Source organism: Salmo salar, chromosome 05 (genome assembly GCF_965601325.2).
Source record: "Salmo salar chromosome 05, fSalSal1, whole genome shotgun sequence".
Lineage (NCBI taxonomy): Eukaryota > Metazoa > Chordata > Actinopteri > Salmoniformes > Salmonidae > Salmo > Salmo salar.
The window spans coordinates 41,186,342-41,204,962 of record NC_138295.1 but is presented as its reverse complement, the minus strand read 5'-3'; the positions used below and the strand labels follow the sequence as shown (position 1 = coordinate 41,204,962).

Genomic DNA, 18,621 nt, shown 5'->3' with positions numbered 1-18,621 from the left:
CACACGAGTAGCGGACTACATTGCAACTGTTTGCCAATTCTCTAGGATTTTGCCTGTGCTTAGCTCCATTCCATTTATTTTTTATCCTAAAAACTCCCCAGTTCTTAACAATTTCAAGCATACCCATAACATGATGCAGCAACCACTATGCTTGAAAACATGGAGTGTGTCACGTCCTGACCATAGTAAGTTGTTATTTTCTATGGTAGAGTAGGTCAGGGCGTGACAGGGGGTGTTTGTCCGTTTTTGTATTTCTATGTTTAGTTTCTAGTGTTGTATTTCTAGGTTGGTTTTTGTTTGGCATGACCTCCAATTAGAGGCAGCCGGTTGTCGTTGTCTCTAATTGGAGGTCATATTTAAGTTTAAGTTTGTCCAACTTGTGTTTTGTGGGTGATTATATTTTGTGAGTAGTGTTTGTTACTCCTGCGTCACGGTTTGTTGTTTTTTAATTCAGTTTATTTTGGTATTGCATTAAGTTTCACAGAGCAATAAATATGTGGAACGAAACCGATGCTGCATTTTGGTCCGATCATTTAAACAGCCGTGACAGAGTGGTACTCAGTAATGTGTTGTATTGGATTTGCTTCCTTCTTTTCACTCTGTCAATTAGGTTAGTATTGTGGAGTAACTACAATGTTGTTGATCCATCCTCAGTTTTCTCTTATCACAGCCATTAAACTCTGTAACTGTTTCATTGGCCTATATTGAAATCCCTGAGCGGTTCCTTCCTCTCTACGATAACTGTGTTAAGAAGGACTGCTGTGTCTTTGTAGTGACTGGGTGTATCGATACACCATCCAAAGTGTAATTAATAACTTTTTTTACCCATCTAGCAATAGGTTCCCTTTTTTGTGAGGCATTGGAAAACCTCCCTGGTCTTTGTGGTTGAATCTATGTTTGAAATTCACTGCTCGACTGACGGACCTTACAGATTATTGTATGTCTTGGGTTCAGAGATGAGGTAGTCATTCAAAAAATCATGTTAAACACTATTATTGCACACAGTGTGACTTGAGTGTGATTTGTTTAGCACATTTTTACTCCTGACTTTATTTAGGCTTGCCATAACAAAGGGGTTGAATACTTATTGACTCAAGACATTTCAGCTTTTCATTTTTGATTAATTTGTAAAAATGTAAAAAAAACGTAATTCCACTTTGACATTTTGGGTATTGTGTGTACTGTAGGCCAGTGATTTTTTTTTCGCAATTTAATAATACTTTTTCAATTCCGGCTGTAACACAACAAAGTGGAAAAGGTCAAGGGGTGTGAATACTTTCTGAAGGCGCTGTAGTAAGAAATCATAGAAATAGAGATGGAAATGAAAAAAGTAAATAGTAGAGTATCTACAATTGTAATTACATAAAGTTGTTACATATTTTATCAAGTCTGGCTCAAAGGAGCTAAATATCCATAGACTCATGGATGAAAGGTCACGGTTGAGTGTGACATACCACAGGACAGGGCTGGTCCAGTCCAGGAGGACCCTGCTCCCCCTTACCGCCCTTCAGACCTCTCTTCCCCACTGTCCCCCGGTCACCCTGTAGACAAGAAAGAGAGAGAGAGAGGGGTCAGACATGCAGTGTTGGGGAGTAGTTCTACTAAATGCAATTCAACTAGTAATTCAACGACATGTTGCAGTACCTTGGTTGAAGTTGAACTAAATTATAATCTTTGTAGTGTTTTCAGTAGTCAATCATTGTTTTGCCTGTAATGGTGAAGGGAACTACTGAAACTTAACACTATATTTTCAACCAGAAATATAGGCTTTTCTCGCAAAATCCCCACAACATTTTTATTATATGACATTTCAGATTTAGATATATTTTTTCACATATTCCCATATTAACATAGCCTGAGAAACAATGTTCATAAAATTGATAACTTACTAACATCAGAAAACATACATATTCTGTCCATCTCTGAAATTACTCCGATGATGCAGTAGTAGCTATTACATGGTTATAGAATATATTGGAAAGATAGAAATGCAAATGGAGGAGGTGTTTGTATGTATGTCCAGAGTCATATTCCTGTTAGGCTGAGAGAGGATCTCAAGTCAGATGATGTAGAAGTAATATGTCTACAGGTTCATCTGCCTCACCTAAAACCTATTCTTGTGGGAAGCTGCTATAGACCACCGAGTGCGAAAAGTCAGTATTTTGGACTATATGTGTGAAATGCTCAATAATGTATGTGATATTAACAGAGAGGTATATTTTCTGGGTGACCTAAATATTGACTGGTTGTCATCAAGCTGTCCACTCACAAATAAGCTTCAAGCTGTAACACAATGCCTGCAATCTGGGTCAGGTTATCAGTCAATCTACCAGCGTCAATCTACCAGCGTATTTACAAACAGAACAGGAACTAAATCATCCACGTGTATTGATCACATCTTTACTAATGTGGCAGAAATCGGCACTAAAGCAGTATCCACACCCATTGGATGTATTGATCATAATATAATAGGCATATCTAGAAAAAACGAAGTTCCAAAAACTGGACCTAAAATTGTGTATAGGCGATCATGCAAGAGGTTTTGCAATGATTCCTATGCCGAAGATGTGAAAAATATTCGATGTGTAATGAGGAACAACCTGATGCTGCACTTGAAGCATTTATGAAACTGCTTCTTCCGGTTACTGATAGGCATGCACCCATCAAGAAACTGACTGTTAGAACTGCCAAATCCCCATGGATAAATGATTCATTGAAAAACTGTATGGCTGAGAGGGATGAGGCAAAGGGAATAGCAAACACAGCAGACTGGCAAACTACAGCAAATTGAGACATCACGTATCTAAACAAAAAGAAGAAGAAACTATACTATGGAACAAAGATAAATTATATAAATAATGATAGTAAAAAGCTCTGGAGTATTTTTAAATGAAATTCTAGGCAAAAAAGAGAACTCGGCTCTATCCTTCATTGAGGCAGATGACTTGTTCATAATAAAATATTTACATATTATATTGCCGATTACTTGAATAACATTTTTGTTGACAAGATTAGCAAACTTAGGCTTGACATGCAAACAACAAACGCTGAGCCTTCATATTCAAGCATAACTGACCAAATAATGAAAGACAAGTACTGTAGTTTTGAGTTCCGCAAATTGGGTGTGAAAGAGGTGATTTTTTTTGCTATCTATGAATAAGGACAAGTCACCTGGTACTGACAACATGGATGGTAAGTTGCTGAGGTTGGTAGCGGAATACATTTAATCTGTTTGCCACATCTTCAATTTAAACCTAGAAGATGGTGTGTGGCTCAGGCCTGGAGAGAGGGAAAGGTCATTCCGCTGGCCAAGAATAGCAGAGTACTCTTTAATGGTTCAAACAGCTGACCAATCAGCCTCTTACCAGTGCTTTACAAACGTTAGAAACAAATTGTGTTTGATCAAATATAAAGTATTTTTAGCCAGGTCACCCATGATACAAGTCAGTATTCGACATCCATCCATGTCTGAGGACTTCAGGAGATGATATGGAAACCGACCACTAGGGGCAACAGTGAGCGCTGTTACCGTCAAGTAGGTTTCATTTTTTCTAGCGCATTGTGGACGGGGATTACAGATGGGTGTAAGCATCTGCCTGTGATTCCAAAGGTTGCAAGTTTGAATCCAACGATAGAAAGTTGTTTTTGAGACCTTAACCCTTACCTTAACCATTCGGAGTTATTGCCTAACCTTAAGATTTCAGAGTTAAAATGCCTAAACTTAACCCTAACTTTAAAAAAATCTGAGTTAACCTGTTAGGGCTAGGGGGCAGTATTGACACGGACGGATAAAAAAACGTACCCAATTTAATCTGGTTACTACTCCTGCCCAGTAACTAGAATATGCATATAATTATTGGCTTTGGATAGAAAACACCCTAAAGTTTCTAAAACTGTTTGAATGGTGTCTGTGAGTATAACAGAACTCATATGGCAGGCATAAACCTGAGAAGATTCTGAACAGGAAGTGGCCTGTCTGACAAGTTGTTGTTCATCTTGGCTCTTTTTATTGAAGACTGAGGATCTTTGCTGTAACGTGACACTTCCTACGGCTCCCATAGGCTCTCAGAGCCCGGGAAAAAGCTGAATGATATCGAGGCAGCCTCTGGCTGAAACACATTATCGCGTTTGGCAAGTGGCCGATCAGAGGACAATGGGCTTAGGCGCGTGCACGAGTTGACCCCGTGCTTTATTTTCTTTCCTCTTTTTACTTAAACGCAGATTCCCGGTTGGAATATTATCGCTTTTTTAAACAGCGGTTGACATGCTTCGAAGTACGGTAATGGAATATTTCGAATTTTTTTGTCACGAAATGCGCCATGCTCGTCACCCTTATTTACCCTTTCGGATAGTGTCTTGAACGCACAAACAAAACGCCGCTATTTGGATATAACAATGGATTATTTGGGACCAAACCAACATTTGTTATTGAAGTTGAAGTCCTGGGAGTGCATTCTGATGAAGAACAGCAAAGGTAATAACATTTTTCTTATAGTAAATTTGACTTTGGTGAGTGCTAAACTTGCTGGGTGTCTAAATAGCTAGCCCTGTGATGCCGGGCTATCTACTGAGAATATTGCAAAATGTGCTTTCACCGAAAAGCTATTTTAAAATCGGACATATCGAGTGCATAGAGGAGTTCTGTATCTATAATTCTTAAAATAATTGTTATGTTTTTTGTGAACGTTTATCGTGAGTAATTTAGTAAATTCACCGGCAGTGTTCGGTGGGAATGCTAGTCACATGCTAGTCACATGCTAATGTAAAAAGCTGGTTTTTGATATAAATATGAACTTGATTGAACAAAACATGCATGTATTGTATAACATAATGTCCTAGGGTTGTCATCTGATGAAGATCATCAAAGGTTAGTGCTGCATTTAGCTGTGGTTTGGGTTTATGTGACATTATATGCTAGCTTGAAAAATGGGTGTCTGATTATTTCTGGCTGGGTACTCTGCTGACATAATCTAATGTTTTGCTTTCGTTGTAAAGCCTTTTTGAAATCGGACAGTGTGGTTAGATTAACGAGAGTCTTGTCTTTAAAATGGTGTAAAATAGTCATATGTTTGAAAAATTGAAGTTTTTGCATTTTTGAGTTATTTGAATATCGCTCCGGGATTACACTGGCTGTTGAGTAGGTGGGACGCAAGCGTCCCACCTAGCCCATAGAGGTTAATGCCTGAACTTAACCTTAAACAACTTCGAAATTTGACTTTTGGGAAACATGGATGAACATCTAATTCTAATGTGAGACTGTGAGAGCTGGTTGGTTATTTTACAGAAAACAAATTAACAACAGACCTTCAGCATGCTTATAGAGAAGGGCACTCAAAATAAAGAAATTGATAGTAAGAAGATTGTGGGAGCTGTTTTGTTAGACTTTAGTGCAGTTTTTGATATCATTGATCATAACTTATTGCTGAAAAACTTGGGTGTTATGGATTTGCATCCTCTGCCTTATCATGGATTGAGAGTTACCTATCTAATAGGACACAGAGGGTTTTCTTTCATGGAAGCCTCTTTAATGCAAATTTGGTTGAGTGTGGTGTACCGCAGGGCAGACGGCTTCGGCCATTATTGTTTTCTGATTTTGCTAATGACCATCCACTAACCTTGAATATAGCCTGTGTGTCTATGTATACTGACACTGAGTTTACAAAACATTGGAACATCTTCTTAATATGGATTTTCTCCCCTTTTGGCCTAAGAACACCCTAGATTCGTTGGAGCTCTAAAGCAGTATCCACACCCATTGGATGTATTGATCATAATATAATAGGTATATCTAAAAAAACGAAGTTCCAAAGACTGAACCTAAAATTGTGTATAAGCAATCATGCAAGAGATTTTGCAATGATTCCTATGTCGAAGATGTGAAAAATATTTGATGTGTAATGAGGAACAACCTGGTGCTGCATGGACTCTACAAGGTGTCATAAGCATTCCACCAGGATGTTGGCCCATGTTGACTGCAATGGTTCCCACAGTTGTGTCAAGTTGGCTGGATGTATTTTGGGTGGTGGACCATTCTTGATACACACAGGAAACTGTTGAGCGTGAAAAACCCAGCAGCGTTGCAGTTCTTGACACACTCAAACCGGTGGGCCTGGCACCTACTGCCTGTTCAAAAACACTTAAATCTTTTGTCTACACCATCGGGCCCCATCCAGTGTCCAACAAATGGTCAGAGTGAGGTGTTCTCTCATTTGTGTCTGGAAGTAGCAAGCAAGCTAGCCAACGTTAGCCAGTTAGCTTGGGTGCTTGACTGCCGTTGTGAGGTCAGAACGCTTGGATCAACTCTACTCCTCAGCCAGAGCGTCCAGTGTGTGCTCTGAACACTCCGAGAGCGAAACGCTCTCAATTTGGACAATCTGACAATGCTCTGAATTTACAAACGCCCAGATTGAATTTACTGACACACCCTAAATTGACGGTTTGTATTTAGCATAATGTTTAGCAGCTTTGTCATTTTTGATTTAAAATCAATTCATATTTCATATATTTTACATGTGATTGTCACGTCCTGACCAGCAGAGGGAGTAATTGTATTAGTATTTGGTCAGGACGTGGCAGATGGGTTTGTGTTGTATGGTTTATCTAGTTGTTCTGTTTCTTTGTTAGTCTGTGTGGCTCCCGATCAGGAACAGCTGTATGTCGTTGTTCCTGATTGGGAGTCATATGTGTGTTTTTCCCCTGGGGTTTGTGGGTTGTTGTATTTCGCACTGCTGTTATTAGTTAGCCTGTGAAACTGTCACCTGTCATTCTTTGTTTTCTTGTTTTCTGTGTTCACTTTATTCAAATTAAATATAAAGATGAGCATTCATATCCCGTCTGCGTTTTGGTCATCCATACACCACAACAACCGTGACAGTGATGAGGCCAGAAAGAGGGACAGAGTAATTACAGACTCCTCTGATAATCTGAAGTACCTAAAAAGGCCATTAGATGTCTTGTGATAGATTACATAAAATCTTTGAAAGATACCAAAATTCTGGTAGTTTATTGGTAAACCACAGTAATATACCCTCCCTTTGCAACCCTAGTTTTATAAGAGCTACCCCGGGAAAAGGTTTAAGCTAGCTGATATAATATATGTAGCCTTAGAAACAAAGTTCATGAGATTAGTAATTTGCAAACCTTAGACACTCATATTTTGTTCATTTATCTTTATTACTTTCATTAAAGGCATAGCTTACAAAGGCAAATGGTTGTTTATTGGTACTTTGGGGCTTTGACCCCAGATGGGGAGGGTGAATGATGTAGACTAGCATAGTGGTTGTCACATCACAGAGACTTCAAATACCGATGAGGGAAAATGGGATTTCGAACACTCATCGTGCAGGTTTCATCTAGTGTATTTTGGTGGTCATATTTAGAACTACAGCTCACCCTAGTATATTTACAACTACAGCTCCTTACAGCATGCTTGTGTACTTATGGTTCATCACCAAGTAGTCACTGTAGTAACAGTGACCGTACAATAACCATTACAACCATCTCAGATCTTTACCCAATATTTAATGGAATGAACATGTCTCGGCTAACCCACCAACTTTAAATTGGCAAGACCTGCTTCAATGATGGCAGGTAAGCATACAAGTGATTGGGATGTGTATGCATAATAGCAGAACTGTGGGCTAGAGAAGGGAAGAACATGCTCCTCCTACCTTGTCTCCTCTTTCTCCCCGGTCTCCCTTCTCTCCAATCAGGCCTGGGAAACCCTGTAGAGGGAGGAACAGGTTAGTGTGGGCTGCAGTGAATTCCCCAGTGTCATAAAGTCTGGTAGGTCAAAGTTCAAAAACACTACTCCATACTTACATCCATTCCAGGCTCCCCAGACTTGCCCTGTCAACACACACATGATTGAATGCATCAGTACCACCATGACCAAGACCATGAAAAACCATGACATGCAATGATTGTAAGCCTAATATGCTAAGGTTCTTTGAAAATGAGGGCGTCATCTACCTTCTCTCCTTTGGTGCCTGGGAGACCCACCAATCCTGTGGAGCCGGGGGGACCCTGAGGGCCATCAATACCCTGGGGAGGACAGACACGTTAGATATCATCACCATCATCATCACCATCATCAGCAGCTGCAGCTCATAATCTATGATTCTACAGTATCACTCACCCTCAGTCCAGCAGGTCCAATGTCTCCCTTCTCCCCTTTAGATTTGTCTCCAGGCTCTCCCTGCATGGGAACACATTATACTCAGTACACTCTACAACACTCAAGAGCATGTACAGATGATCTATCTTGTTGCCTAGTCATTTTATCTCTACCTATATGTCCATATCTACCTCAATTACCTTGTACCCCTGCACATAGACTCTGGATAGCCAAGTTATCATTACTCATTGTGTGTTTATTTCACTTTTTTTCTCTCTGCATTGTTGGGAAAGGTCCGTAAGTACAGTGGCTTGTGAAAATATTCACCCCCCTTGGCATTTTTCCTATTTTGTTGCCTTACAACCTGGAATTAAATTGATTTTGGGGGATTTGTATCATTTGATTTACACAACATGCCTACCACTTTGAAGATGCAAAATAGTTTTTATTGTGAAACAAACAAGAAATAAGACAAAAAAACTGAAAACTTGAGCGTGCATAACTATTCACACCCCCAAAGTCAATAGTTTGTAGAGGCACCTTTGCAGCAATTACAGCTGCATGTCTCTTGGGGTATGGCTCTACAAGCTTGGCACATCTAGCCACTGGGATTTTTGCCCATCCTTCAAGACAAAACTGCTCCAACTCCTTCAAGTTGGATGGGTTCCGCTGGTGTACAGCAATCTTTAATTCCCCTTAAACCACTCGAGTGGTGCTTTAGCAGTATGCTTAGGGTCATTGTCCTGCTGGAAGGTGAACCTTTGTCCCAGTCTCAAATCTCTGGAAGACTGAAACAGGTTTCTCTCAAGAATTTCCCTGTATTTAGCGCCATCCATAATTTCTTCAATTCTAGCCAGTTTCCCAGTCCCTTCCGATGAAAAACATCCCCACAGCATGATGCTGCCACCACCATGCTTCACTGTGGGGATGGTGTTCTCGGGGTGATGAGAGGTGTTGGGTTTGCGCCAGACATAGAATTTTCCTTGATGGCCAAAAAGCAAAATTTTTGTCTCATCTGACCAGAGTACATTCTTCCATATGCTTGGGGTGTCTCCCACATTCCTTTTGGCAAACACCAAACGTGTTTGCTTATTTTTTTCTTTAAGCAATGACTTTTTTCTGGCCACTCTTCCATAAAGCCCAGCTCTGTGGAGTGTACAGCTTAAAGTGGTCCTATGAACAGATATTCCAATCTTTGCAGCTCCTTCATGGTTATTTTTGGTCTCTTTGTTGCCTCTCTGATTAATGCCCCCCTTGCCTCGTCTATGAATTTTGGTGGGTGGCCCTCTTTTGGCAGGTTTGTTGTGGTGCCATATTCTTTCCATTTTTTAATAATGGATTTAATGGTGCTCCATGGGATGTTCAACGTTTCAGATCTTTTTTTATAATCCAACCCTGATCTGTACTTCTCCACAACTTTGTCCCTGACCTGTTTGGAGAGCTCCTTGGTCTTCATGGTGCCGCTTGCATGGTGGTGCTCCTTGCTTAGTGGTGTTGCAGACTCTGGGGCCTTTCAGAACAGGTATACTGAGATCATGTGACAGATCATGTGACACTTAGATTGCACACAGGTGGACTTTATATAACTTTTGAAGGTATTTGGTTGCACCAGATCTTATTTAGAGGTTTCATACCAAAGGGGGTGAATACATATGCACACACCACTTTTCCGTTTTTAATTTTTGAGAATTTTTTGAAAGAAGTCATTTTTTAAATTTCATTTCACCAAATTGGACATTTTTTTGTAAGTCCATTACATGAAATCCAAATAAAATTCCATTTAAATTACAGGTTGTAATGCAACAAAATAGGAAAAACGCCAAGGGGGATGAATACTGTTAGTCTACACCTGTGTTTACGAAGCATGTGACAAATACAATGTGATGACAGACATTACTGTACCTCTATGGCCTTCTAGTCTTACCTTAGGGCCAGGCGTTCCATGATGACCCTGGAACACACAAAGAGATCATTTCATGTCTGTCTTATGTATCTGAAATGATTCAGCCACATCATACTGGGGAACAGAGGGGTGAAACTCTTTAGGTGACACACAGACACTCTCGTATAGTGACACTCACCATGTACCCTGTAGGTCCAGGGGGTCCTGGGGGGCCGGGAGGGCCCGGCTGAGAAATCATCTGAACCTGAATAACAGAACAACAAACAACACATTAAAGAGGATGAATATATCAATGGTTGTATCCCAAATGGTGTCATTTGAGACGCAGACAATATGTAATTCAACTGTCTGCCAAGGTATGCACCACCTGAAGCAGTGTTCAATGCCAATATGATACAGATTCAAAAACAACTATTGAGTGTGTGAATACAGTATACACCAGTGTGTTTTACTTACCAGGTTATCTTCCAGCCTGGAGTCTCCCTTGTCCCCCTTCTGTCCATCCATCCCCTGAGACAGACAGAGAGGGGGATTTAAATATCTTTACAGTAGGCTACTCAACAATATGTATACACCTCTAATGAAAGGGGTTATTACTTTGGGTTCCCATCTATCCACTTACCCCTGGCCCAGAGAGACCCATCTCTCCTTTCTCTCCTTTCTCTCCGATCGACCCCATCTCCCCCATATCGCCCTTCGGACCCTAAGAGGAGAGAAGGTTAGAGGTCAAAGGCGAGAGGTTCAGGACAACTCTGATTCATCATGTTCATTATCATTCCAGATAACAAGTGAATGAAATATATCATGTGCCACATTTCTAAACATTGGAGTGATACGGTGATTCAATGTGGGTTATAAAAAAAACTGTCAAAGGGACATTCGAGTGTCTATACCTTCTCCCCATCCAGCCCAGACGTCCCAGGCAAGCCTAGCTCTCCCTGGAGTGGTGAGGAAAAGACACAAGTTCAAACTGACAATTTACCTTCAAAGAGTATTGACTTCCATTGATTCAGATACAATGGATAGAAGAGATGGCATGTGTATATAAATAAGACCCGACCTTTCCTCCTGGGGGTCCTGGAGGCCCCGGTAAACCTGGTGGGCCCTAGGAAGGGACACACAGACAGAGAGGTTACACAAAATACAAAACAACAGCCAGGCAAGTCGATCTGTCTCAGTAGTCTGTTAGTAGAATTACAATAAAATCCATGGATAAATCTACGTATATCCAATTTCATCACTCTTCATCAGGCAGTGATTGTTTGTGATTGTTTGTTGAGTAGGTCCGCTCAGACAAGCATGCTAACTCAGAGTCAGTGGATTATGTATGTATTATCCTTAGAGCAATTGTGGGATTCAAGACGCCAGTGTAGGGCAAAAACAGAAAAACATTGTGGATGGATGGTGGATTTCACAATACAACACTCAGTAAACTAACTGATCATTATTCTCCTTTCTCTGATGAGGACCAGCTTTGCTATGGATGCTTTGGTGCAAATCGGCAATAAAATTGATCTATTGGGTCAGGTTATGCGGTTGGCTGAACACAATACCTTGGCATCATGTCACACGACATGGCTGGTATATTATTAACCCCGGGTTGAACTCTCAGAGAAGGACTCTGGAGTCTTGAACAAGCAATAGGAAAGTGGATCAAGTCCAACAAGGAGCTGGGGATGGCACACACACACACACACACACACACGCACAGATGCACGCACGGACGCGCGTGCGCACACACACGCACGCACGCACGCACACACACACACACACACACACACACACACACACACACACACACACACACACACACACACACACACACACACACACACACACACACACACACACCCAAAGACCTCCAGCATCCACCAGCAGTAAACCTAAAAGAGCCTGATACAGCCCTATTGACCTAACCAGAGCTATTACCATAGCATCCATAGCATCCTAACCTCTTCTAACCACATAGTTAATGGGGCAGGATGGAGTCAACCTCTCAGGGCAGGAGAATGGAAAGCCTGGACTCAGACTGACATTCTCTCACTGCAGCATGGACAGTTCCTGGGTTAGGGCTGAGAAGGCTGACCCTAGGCCTTGGGGCTAATGCATGGTTCTATTTCTGTATGCTGTATGTGAGGGATATGGAGCCATTGTGCCTCCTGTGGTGGTGCTTTGCCACAAAGCAGAGGTTGTGTGTGTGTGACCTCTTGAAGCAATAAAAGATGGGAATCAGATTAATTTCCAGAGGTGTATAATACATGTTGATTTCTCCATCCCCTCTCTTCCAGGTTTTTGTTCTGTGCTCTGGCAAAACCATGGCAACGGAAAGGGTTTACAAACAACTATTGTTCCAAGTTACTCCATCTTCTGAAACGATGGCCACCCACACGGATCATTTGAAAGCTGTAAAAACAAATGAATGAATTCTGAAGCACCAATTTCATCACCCAAATGTGGATGGAATCAATATGGCACATCATGAAGCAAGTGAAAGGATTCCAAACGGATTTGGGTTGGGCAAGAGTTCACCAGCATGTAAAACTGATTTAGATCGGCTTCAGAACACTGATAAGATCTCAGGTCTATGTTGTGACCAGCGCATGTGTAACTCAGTCATGTCTAAAGCATAGCATGCACGGGCCTACTCTAAACCTGGGGGCCCCTGTAGGCAGTGTTTTTTTAATCAGAAGCACACGCCAGTGAAGAGACAGGGATCTCTTATTAGCATGTAGCATGGGGCCCAGCATGAAAAGAAGATGTTTGTGTCTAGACTGTGAAATGAGTTAAAAGACATCTCCCTCTCTCTTTACTATGTGTCCCGACTGGATTGAGCAAGAAAAATGCAAATAGGATATTATATCATTCTAGTTCTTTCAACCCAAGCAACATCACAGATCACACCACCACATAAGCAGGGTTAACTTCAAGCCGCATATCATGTGAGGCAACAATAACACAGCATGGAAAAATACACTTGAAAAGTGAAATGAATAATGTTTTGATTCTGCGTGATTGAGAATGTCACTTCAGGCTATGCAATATCAGAGGCTGTGTTCCAGCTGTAAGGTATTTATGGTAGCTTGGTGTTGCATCCTGTATATATATATGTATGAGAGGACAGTGGCTGGTTGCAGGAGACTTTGGTTTTATGTCTCTGGTTAGTTGGTGGTTGTGGGTGATGGAGTAGTGATATCTAATATGTCTGATGTCAGGGCTGTGGGATAGAGTGTCCTCCTTACACAAACACTCAGGGGTTGTTCACTCTGGTCTTAGAAGCTAAATGTGTACACAGGCACCCGTGTGTATGCTCACGTGTATGAGTGTATGCGCCTATGCCTATGCATTAGTGTGTGCGAGAGCACACTGACTACACAGACCACATCTACAAAGCCGTGATGTGACAGTGGTTTACCCCGACACTGATGGTCTGGATGGCCTGTCAGGAAGGAAGAGCACCATGTTAAGTCTGTCGGGATAACTCTATGATACTCTATGGGCATTCAAACACATTGTCTACGTCTCTGACTGGGTGGTCTCACCTGGAAGGCTTCTAGTAGCTTCCCATTGAAGTCAATGACCTCAGTAGAGCCAGGAACCCCCTTTTCACCAGGATAACCCTAAGAGGAGAGGGAAAAAAAAGAGAGCGAGAAAGAGAGAGAGACATAGAGGGAAAGAGAAAGAGAGAGACAGAGAGAGAGAAATTGAGAAAGAGATATAGAGATATTGAGAAAGAGATAAAGATATTGAGAAAAAGATAGAGAGATATGGAGAAAGAGATAGATATTGATAAAGTGATAGAGATAGATATTGAGAAAGAGATAGAGAGATAGATATTGAGAAAGAGATAGAGATATTGCGAAAGAGATAACAAGAAAGAGAGATATTGAGAAAGATATATATATATATAGAGAGAGAGAGATTGAGATGCTCATGAGCATCAAATAATCACACAAAAGTATATCAAAATGTATCCTCAGATAACTGCGAACATGATCTTTGGTGGTGATTAGGCTGTGTACACATACCAAGTCTCCCTGGGTGCCTTGCTCTCCGATATCTCCTTTGTCTCCCTGCAAAATACACACAAACACAAACAGTTGAACAAAAGCCTTTGGATTGGCTGTGTCCATATAGGAGAAACAACCTCTCATGTATTTACATGGAGGTGAAAGGATATGTCTCACCTTAAACCCTGGGAGTCCGTCCATGCCCCTCTCACCCTTCTCTCCCAGCAAACCAGCCTCCCCCTGTTACACACAGAAAAAAACCCACAAAGCTTAGGCGTAGGTAAGCCACTTAACAATAATGTGTTCAGTACAATATCATAAATAACTGTAGGCCTGCTGTAGTCGGTCAGTTCCATCTATGGTGGTATAGCTGGAAGCAAGAAGTGGTGAAAAACAACACCAAAGGAACAGAGAGGGATTAACACCATAGAACAGGCCTGTGTTACAGACTGTAGAAAGGCCAGGCCAGCAGGCCTTCTTCTATTCCTGGCCATGGCAGTTTGAGCTGGAGCTGAGCAGTTCGTCCCCAATAAAAAACTTCAGTAACCACAAACAGCAGCTCACTTCAACTCACTCCCAGACAGCACGCACCATGCACGCACGCATACACGCATACACACACACAGACACACACTCGCACACAAACACACACAGACTGAAGCTGATAGAGAGGCAGTCAGTGCCAAGTGCCTGGCATCTGTAGTCTCTGGAGTCTTTAAAAAGCCCATGACATCACTGCAACAGAGGAGAGCGTTTAGCACTGGCTAGAGGCCTAACTCGGAGGAGAGGGAGAGATGGAGAGAGAAAGAGAGAGAGCAATGAGGGTACAAATGAAAGCGAAAGCAATGTGTTTGATGTCTCGATCCATGCCATCCAAGACCTGTTTAGAGCGATAAACTCCTGACAGAAACAAGTGAAGAAAGAGGAATGAAAGGGATAGATATGAGAGGCAGGGACAGCCAGAGAGAGAGAGAGAGAGAGTGAGGGAATAAAACACAGTCTGACATCGAGATGAAAAAAAGAAGAGAAGGAGGTTTAGGCGTAGGAGAAACTCTGAGCGTGGTCATGTAATAAGCAGCTAATAGTGTTAGCATCACTCAATAACATTTGCAATGGATAACTCCTTAATTAGCGTTAGCATCATCTTCACCTTTGACCCTGGGGGTCCCTGTGGCCCTGGGTATCCTGGCTCGCCATCTTCACCCTGAGAGCGCACAAGGGGTCAACAAAGGTAATCACACAACACAAACTTGTACCCTATGGTATGCATAAGCATCCGGGCAGATATACTGTGAACTCCATGCATATCGAGTGTACATTTATAGTGTATTTTGTGGTACGTGTAGGGACATAGAGACATGACTTACCGGCTTTCCAGGTACACCTGCTTTTCCCTGTGAATGACAAATAGATGTAGTTGGCTCATAATCTCTGAACTCGCCTGCACGTGCTAGTGCCCAAAACGAAGTAACACGTCTCTAGCTGCAGTACCATGTTATGTGCTCTTGTAGTAGTAAAACTGTCAAAACACAAAGAAACATAAACATTTGGATAACAGACTCACCTCCACACCATCGTGACCAGGGAAACCCTGTGGAGAACCAAGCAGAAAATCACACATCCATTAGACATTGTGCATTCTGAGGAGTAGCCACAGGAGGTCAGTGTTTTATCATCCCACATAGAGCCATGGTTATGTGCCTGCTGTCATGTCACGCATGTCCAGCTGTTTTTGGCTCAATCTTCCTATGCTGGAGGACATGTACCTCTGCTTACAATGAACCACGTGAGTGAGACATGTTTTGTATGTCCAGCTGTTTTTGGCTCAATCTTCCTATGCTGGAGGACATGTACCTCTGCTTACAATGAACCACATGTGTGAGACATGTTTTGTATGTCCAGCTGTTTTTGGCTCAATCTTCCTATGCTGGAGGACATATATCTCTGCTTACAATGAACCACATGTGTAAAGACATATATATGGCTTTGGGCATACATAACCCCTCATTCCTTTTTCTATAAGAAGACATTCTATGACCTCATCTACACAATCAGGTACCATACACAAACAAACACAGAGCGTCTTCCTTTTCAAACTTCTTGGCTGGAATCCAATGGTGATTAGAATGAATCCACCAAATGCAACTTTTGACTGTGTGTGTGTGTTTGGTTTTACTATCCTTTTGTGGACCAGAAGTCCTCACAGAGATAATAGAACAAGGACATTTTGCCCATCCCCACAAGGAAAAAGGCTATTTTAAGCTTAGGGGTTAGGTTTAGGGTTAGAATTAGGGTTAAGGGTTAAGTTTTGGGGTTAGGTGTTAGGGTTTCAAATCGAATCAAATCAAATCTTATTTGTCACGGCGCCGAATACAACAGGTGTAGACCTTACAGTGAAATGCTTACTTACAGGCCCTTAACCAACAATGCAGTTTTAAGAAAAATAAGTGTTAAATAAAAAATAGATAAGTTAAAAATAAAAATGACAAATAATTAAAGAGCAGCAGTAAAATAACAGTAGCGAGGCAATTTACAGGGGGTACTGGTACAGAGTCAATGTGCGGGAGCACAGGTTAGTCGAGGTAATTGAGGTAATGTGTACATGTAGGTAGAGTTAAAGTGACTATGCATAGATAATAAACAGAGAGTAGCAGCAGTGTAAAAGAGGGGGAAGGGGGACAAAGCAAATACTCTGGGTAGCTATTTGATTGGCTGTTCAGGAGTCTTATGGCTTGGGGTAGAAGCTGTTAAGAAGGCTTCTGGAACTAGACTTGGCGCTCCGGTACCGCTTGCCGTTAAGAGCAGAGAGAACAGTCTATGACTAGGGTGGCTGGAGTCTTGAACAATTTTTAGGGCCTTCCTCTGACACCGCCTGGTATAGAGGTCCTGGATGGCAGGAAGCTTGGCCCCAGTGATGTACTGGGCCATACGCACTACCCTCTGTAGTGCCTTGCGGTCGGAAGCCGAGCAGTTCCCATACCAGGCAGTGATGCAACCAGTCAGGATGCTCTCGATGGGGCAGCTGTAGAACTTTTTGAAGATCTGAGGACCCATACCAAATATTTTCAGTCTTCTGACTGAAAAAAAGCAGTCTCCTGCTTTGTCGTGCCCTCTTCACTACTGTTTTGGTGTGTTTGGACCATGATAGTTTGTTGGGAATGTGGACATCAAGGAACTTGAAACTCTCAACCTGTTCCACTAAAGCCCCGTCGATGTGAATGGGGCGTGCTCGGTCCTCCTTTTCCTATAGTCCACAATCATCTCCTTTGTCTTGATCACGTTGAGGGAGAGGTTGTTATCCTGGCACCACATGACCAGGTTTCTGACCTCCTCCCTATAGGCTGTCTCATCGTTGTCGGTGATCAGGCCTACCACTGTTGTGTTGTCGGCAAACTTAATGATAGTGTTGGAGTCGTGCCTTGCCATGCTGTCATGAATGAACAGGGAGTGTAGGAGGGGACTGAGCATGCACCCACGAGGGGCCCCCATGTTGAGGATCAGCGTGGCAGATTTGTTGTTACCTACCCTTAACACCTGGGGGCGGCCCGTCAAGAAATCCAGGATCTAGTTGCAGAGGGAGGTGTTTAGTCCCAGGGTCCTTAGCTTAGTGATGAGCTTTGAGGGCACTACGGTGTTGAACGCTGAGCTGTAGTCAATGAATTGCATTCTCACGTAGGTGTTCCTTTTGCGTAGGTGGGAAATGTCAGTGTGGAGTGCAATAGAGATTGCATCATCTGTGGATCTGTTGGGGCGGTATGCAAATTGGAGTGAGTCTAGGGTTTCTGGGATAATGGTGTTGATGTGAGCCATGACCAGCCTTTTTAAAGCACTTAAAGTGCTACGGGTCGGTAGTCATTTAGGCAGGTTACCTTAGTGTTCTTGGGCACAGGGACTATGGTGGTCTGCTTAAAACATGTTGGTATTACAAACTCAGACAGGGAGAGGTTGAACATTTCAGTGAAGTCACTTGCCAGTTGGTCAGTGCATGCTCGGAGTACACGTCCTGGTAATCCGTCTGGGCCTGCGGCCTTGTGAATGTTGACCTGTTTAAAGGTCTTACTCACATCGGCTAGGGAGAACGTGATCTCTAAGGTCGTGATCACACAGAGCTGATGCTCTCATTCGTGCTGCTTGCCTCGAAGCGAGCATGAAGTAATTTAGCTCGTCTGGCAGGCTCGTGTCACTGGGCAGCTCGCGGTTGTGCTTCCCTTTGTAGGTTTTAAGAGTTAGGGATTTGTGGTTATGGTTAAGGTTAGCGTTAGGTTAAGGGTTAGGTTTAGGGTTAGGGTTAAGGGTTAGGGAAAATATGATTTTGAATGGGAATCAATTGTTTGGTCCCCACAAGGATAGTAAAACAAACATGTGTGTGCTTGTGTGTGTGTTCCAGGTGGATGAATTGTATGCTTGGTGTAGAACCATGTGTGTTGAAATCATCCATGGAGAGGCCAGGCCTGGAGAGTTGTTCTGTGTAAGTAGCCCCTCATACAGACAGACAGCTCTTTGTCTCTTAGGCGCGTTATCTGTTTATCTACACACTCAAGCACTTACTGCTCTACAGTAACAAATATTATTATGAATCTGAAGTTACGCTAACT

At 42.2% G+C, this 18,621-nt stretch overlaps 1 protein-coding gene across 6 annotated transcripts in view; it reads right to left on the bottom strand.

Annotated features, from left to right (window-relative positions):
• LOC106604914 (uncharacterized) overlaps positions 1-18,621 on the bottom strand; it is a 60,238-nt gene that overhangs the window by 6,708 nt on the left and 34,909 nt on the right. For 5 of the 6 annotated variants that reach the window (XM_014200048.3, XM_014200040.3, XM_014200050.3 and 2 more), the window contains exons 8-25: positions 15,591-15,617; positions 15,394-15,420; positions 15,177-15,230; positions 14,204-14,266; positions 14,045-14,089; positions 13,559-13,636; positions 13,432-13,455; positions 11,080-11,124; positions 10,913-10,957; positions 10,642-10,722; positions 10,476-10,529; positions 10,198-10,263; positions 10,041-10,067; positions 8,138-8,197; positions 7,972-8,043; positions 7,822-7,848; positions 7,671-7,724; positions 1,455-1,541 (exon numbers count right to left, since the gene is read on the bottom strand). In XM_014200048.3, the coding sequence (XP_014055523.2) occupies positions 1,455-1,541; positions 7,671-7,724; positions 7,822-7,848; positions 7,972-8,043; positions 8,138-8,197; positions 10,041-10,067; positions 10,198-10,263; positions 10,476-10,529; positions 10,642-10,722; positions 10,913-10,957; positions 11,080-11,124; positions 13,432-13,455; positions 13,559-13,636; positions 14,045-14,089; positions 14,204-14,266; positions 15,177-15,230; positions 15,394-15,420; positions 15,591-15,617 (936 nt within the window). The remainder of the gene's footprint in view (positions 1-1,454; positions 1,542-7,670; positions 7,725-7,821; positions 7,849-7,971; positions 8,044-8,137; positions 8,198-10,040; positions 10,068-10,197; positions 10,264-10,475; positions 10,530-10,641; positions 10,723-10,912; positions 10,958-11,079; positions 11,125-13,431; positions 13,456-13,558; positions 13,637-14,044; positions 14,090-14,203; positions 14,267-15,176; positions 15,231-15,393; positions 15,421-15,590; positions 15,618-18,621) is intronic. The other variant, XM_014200044.3, reaches the window with a different exon arrangement.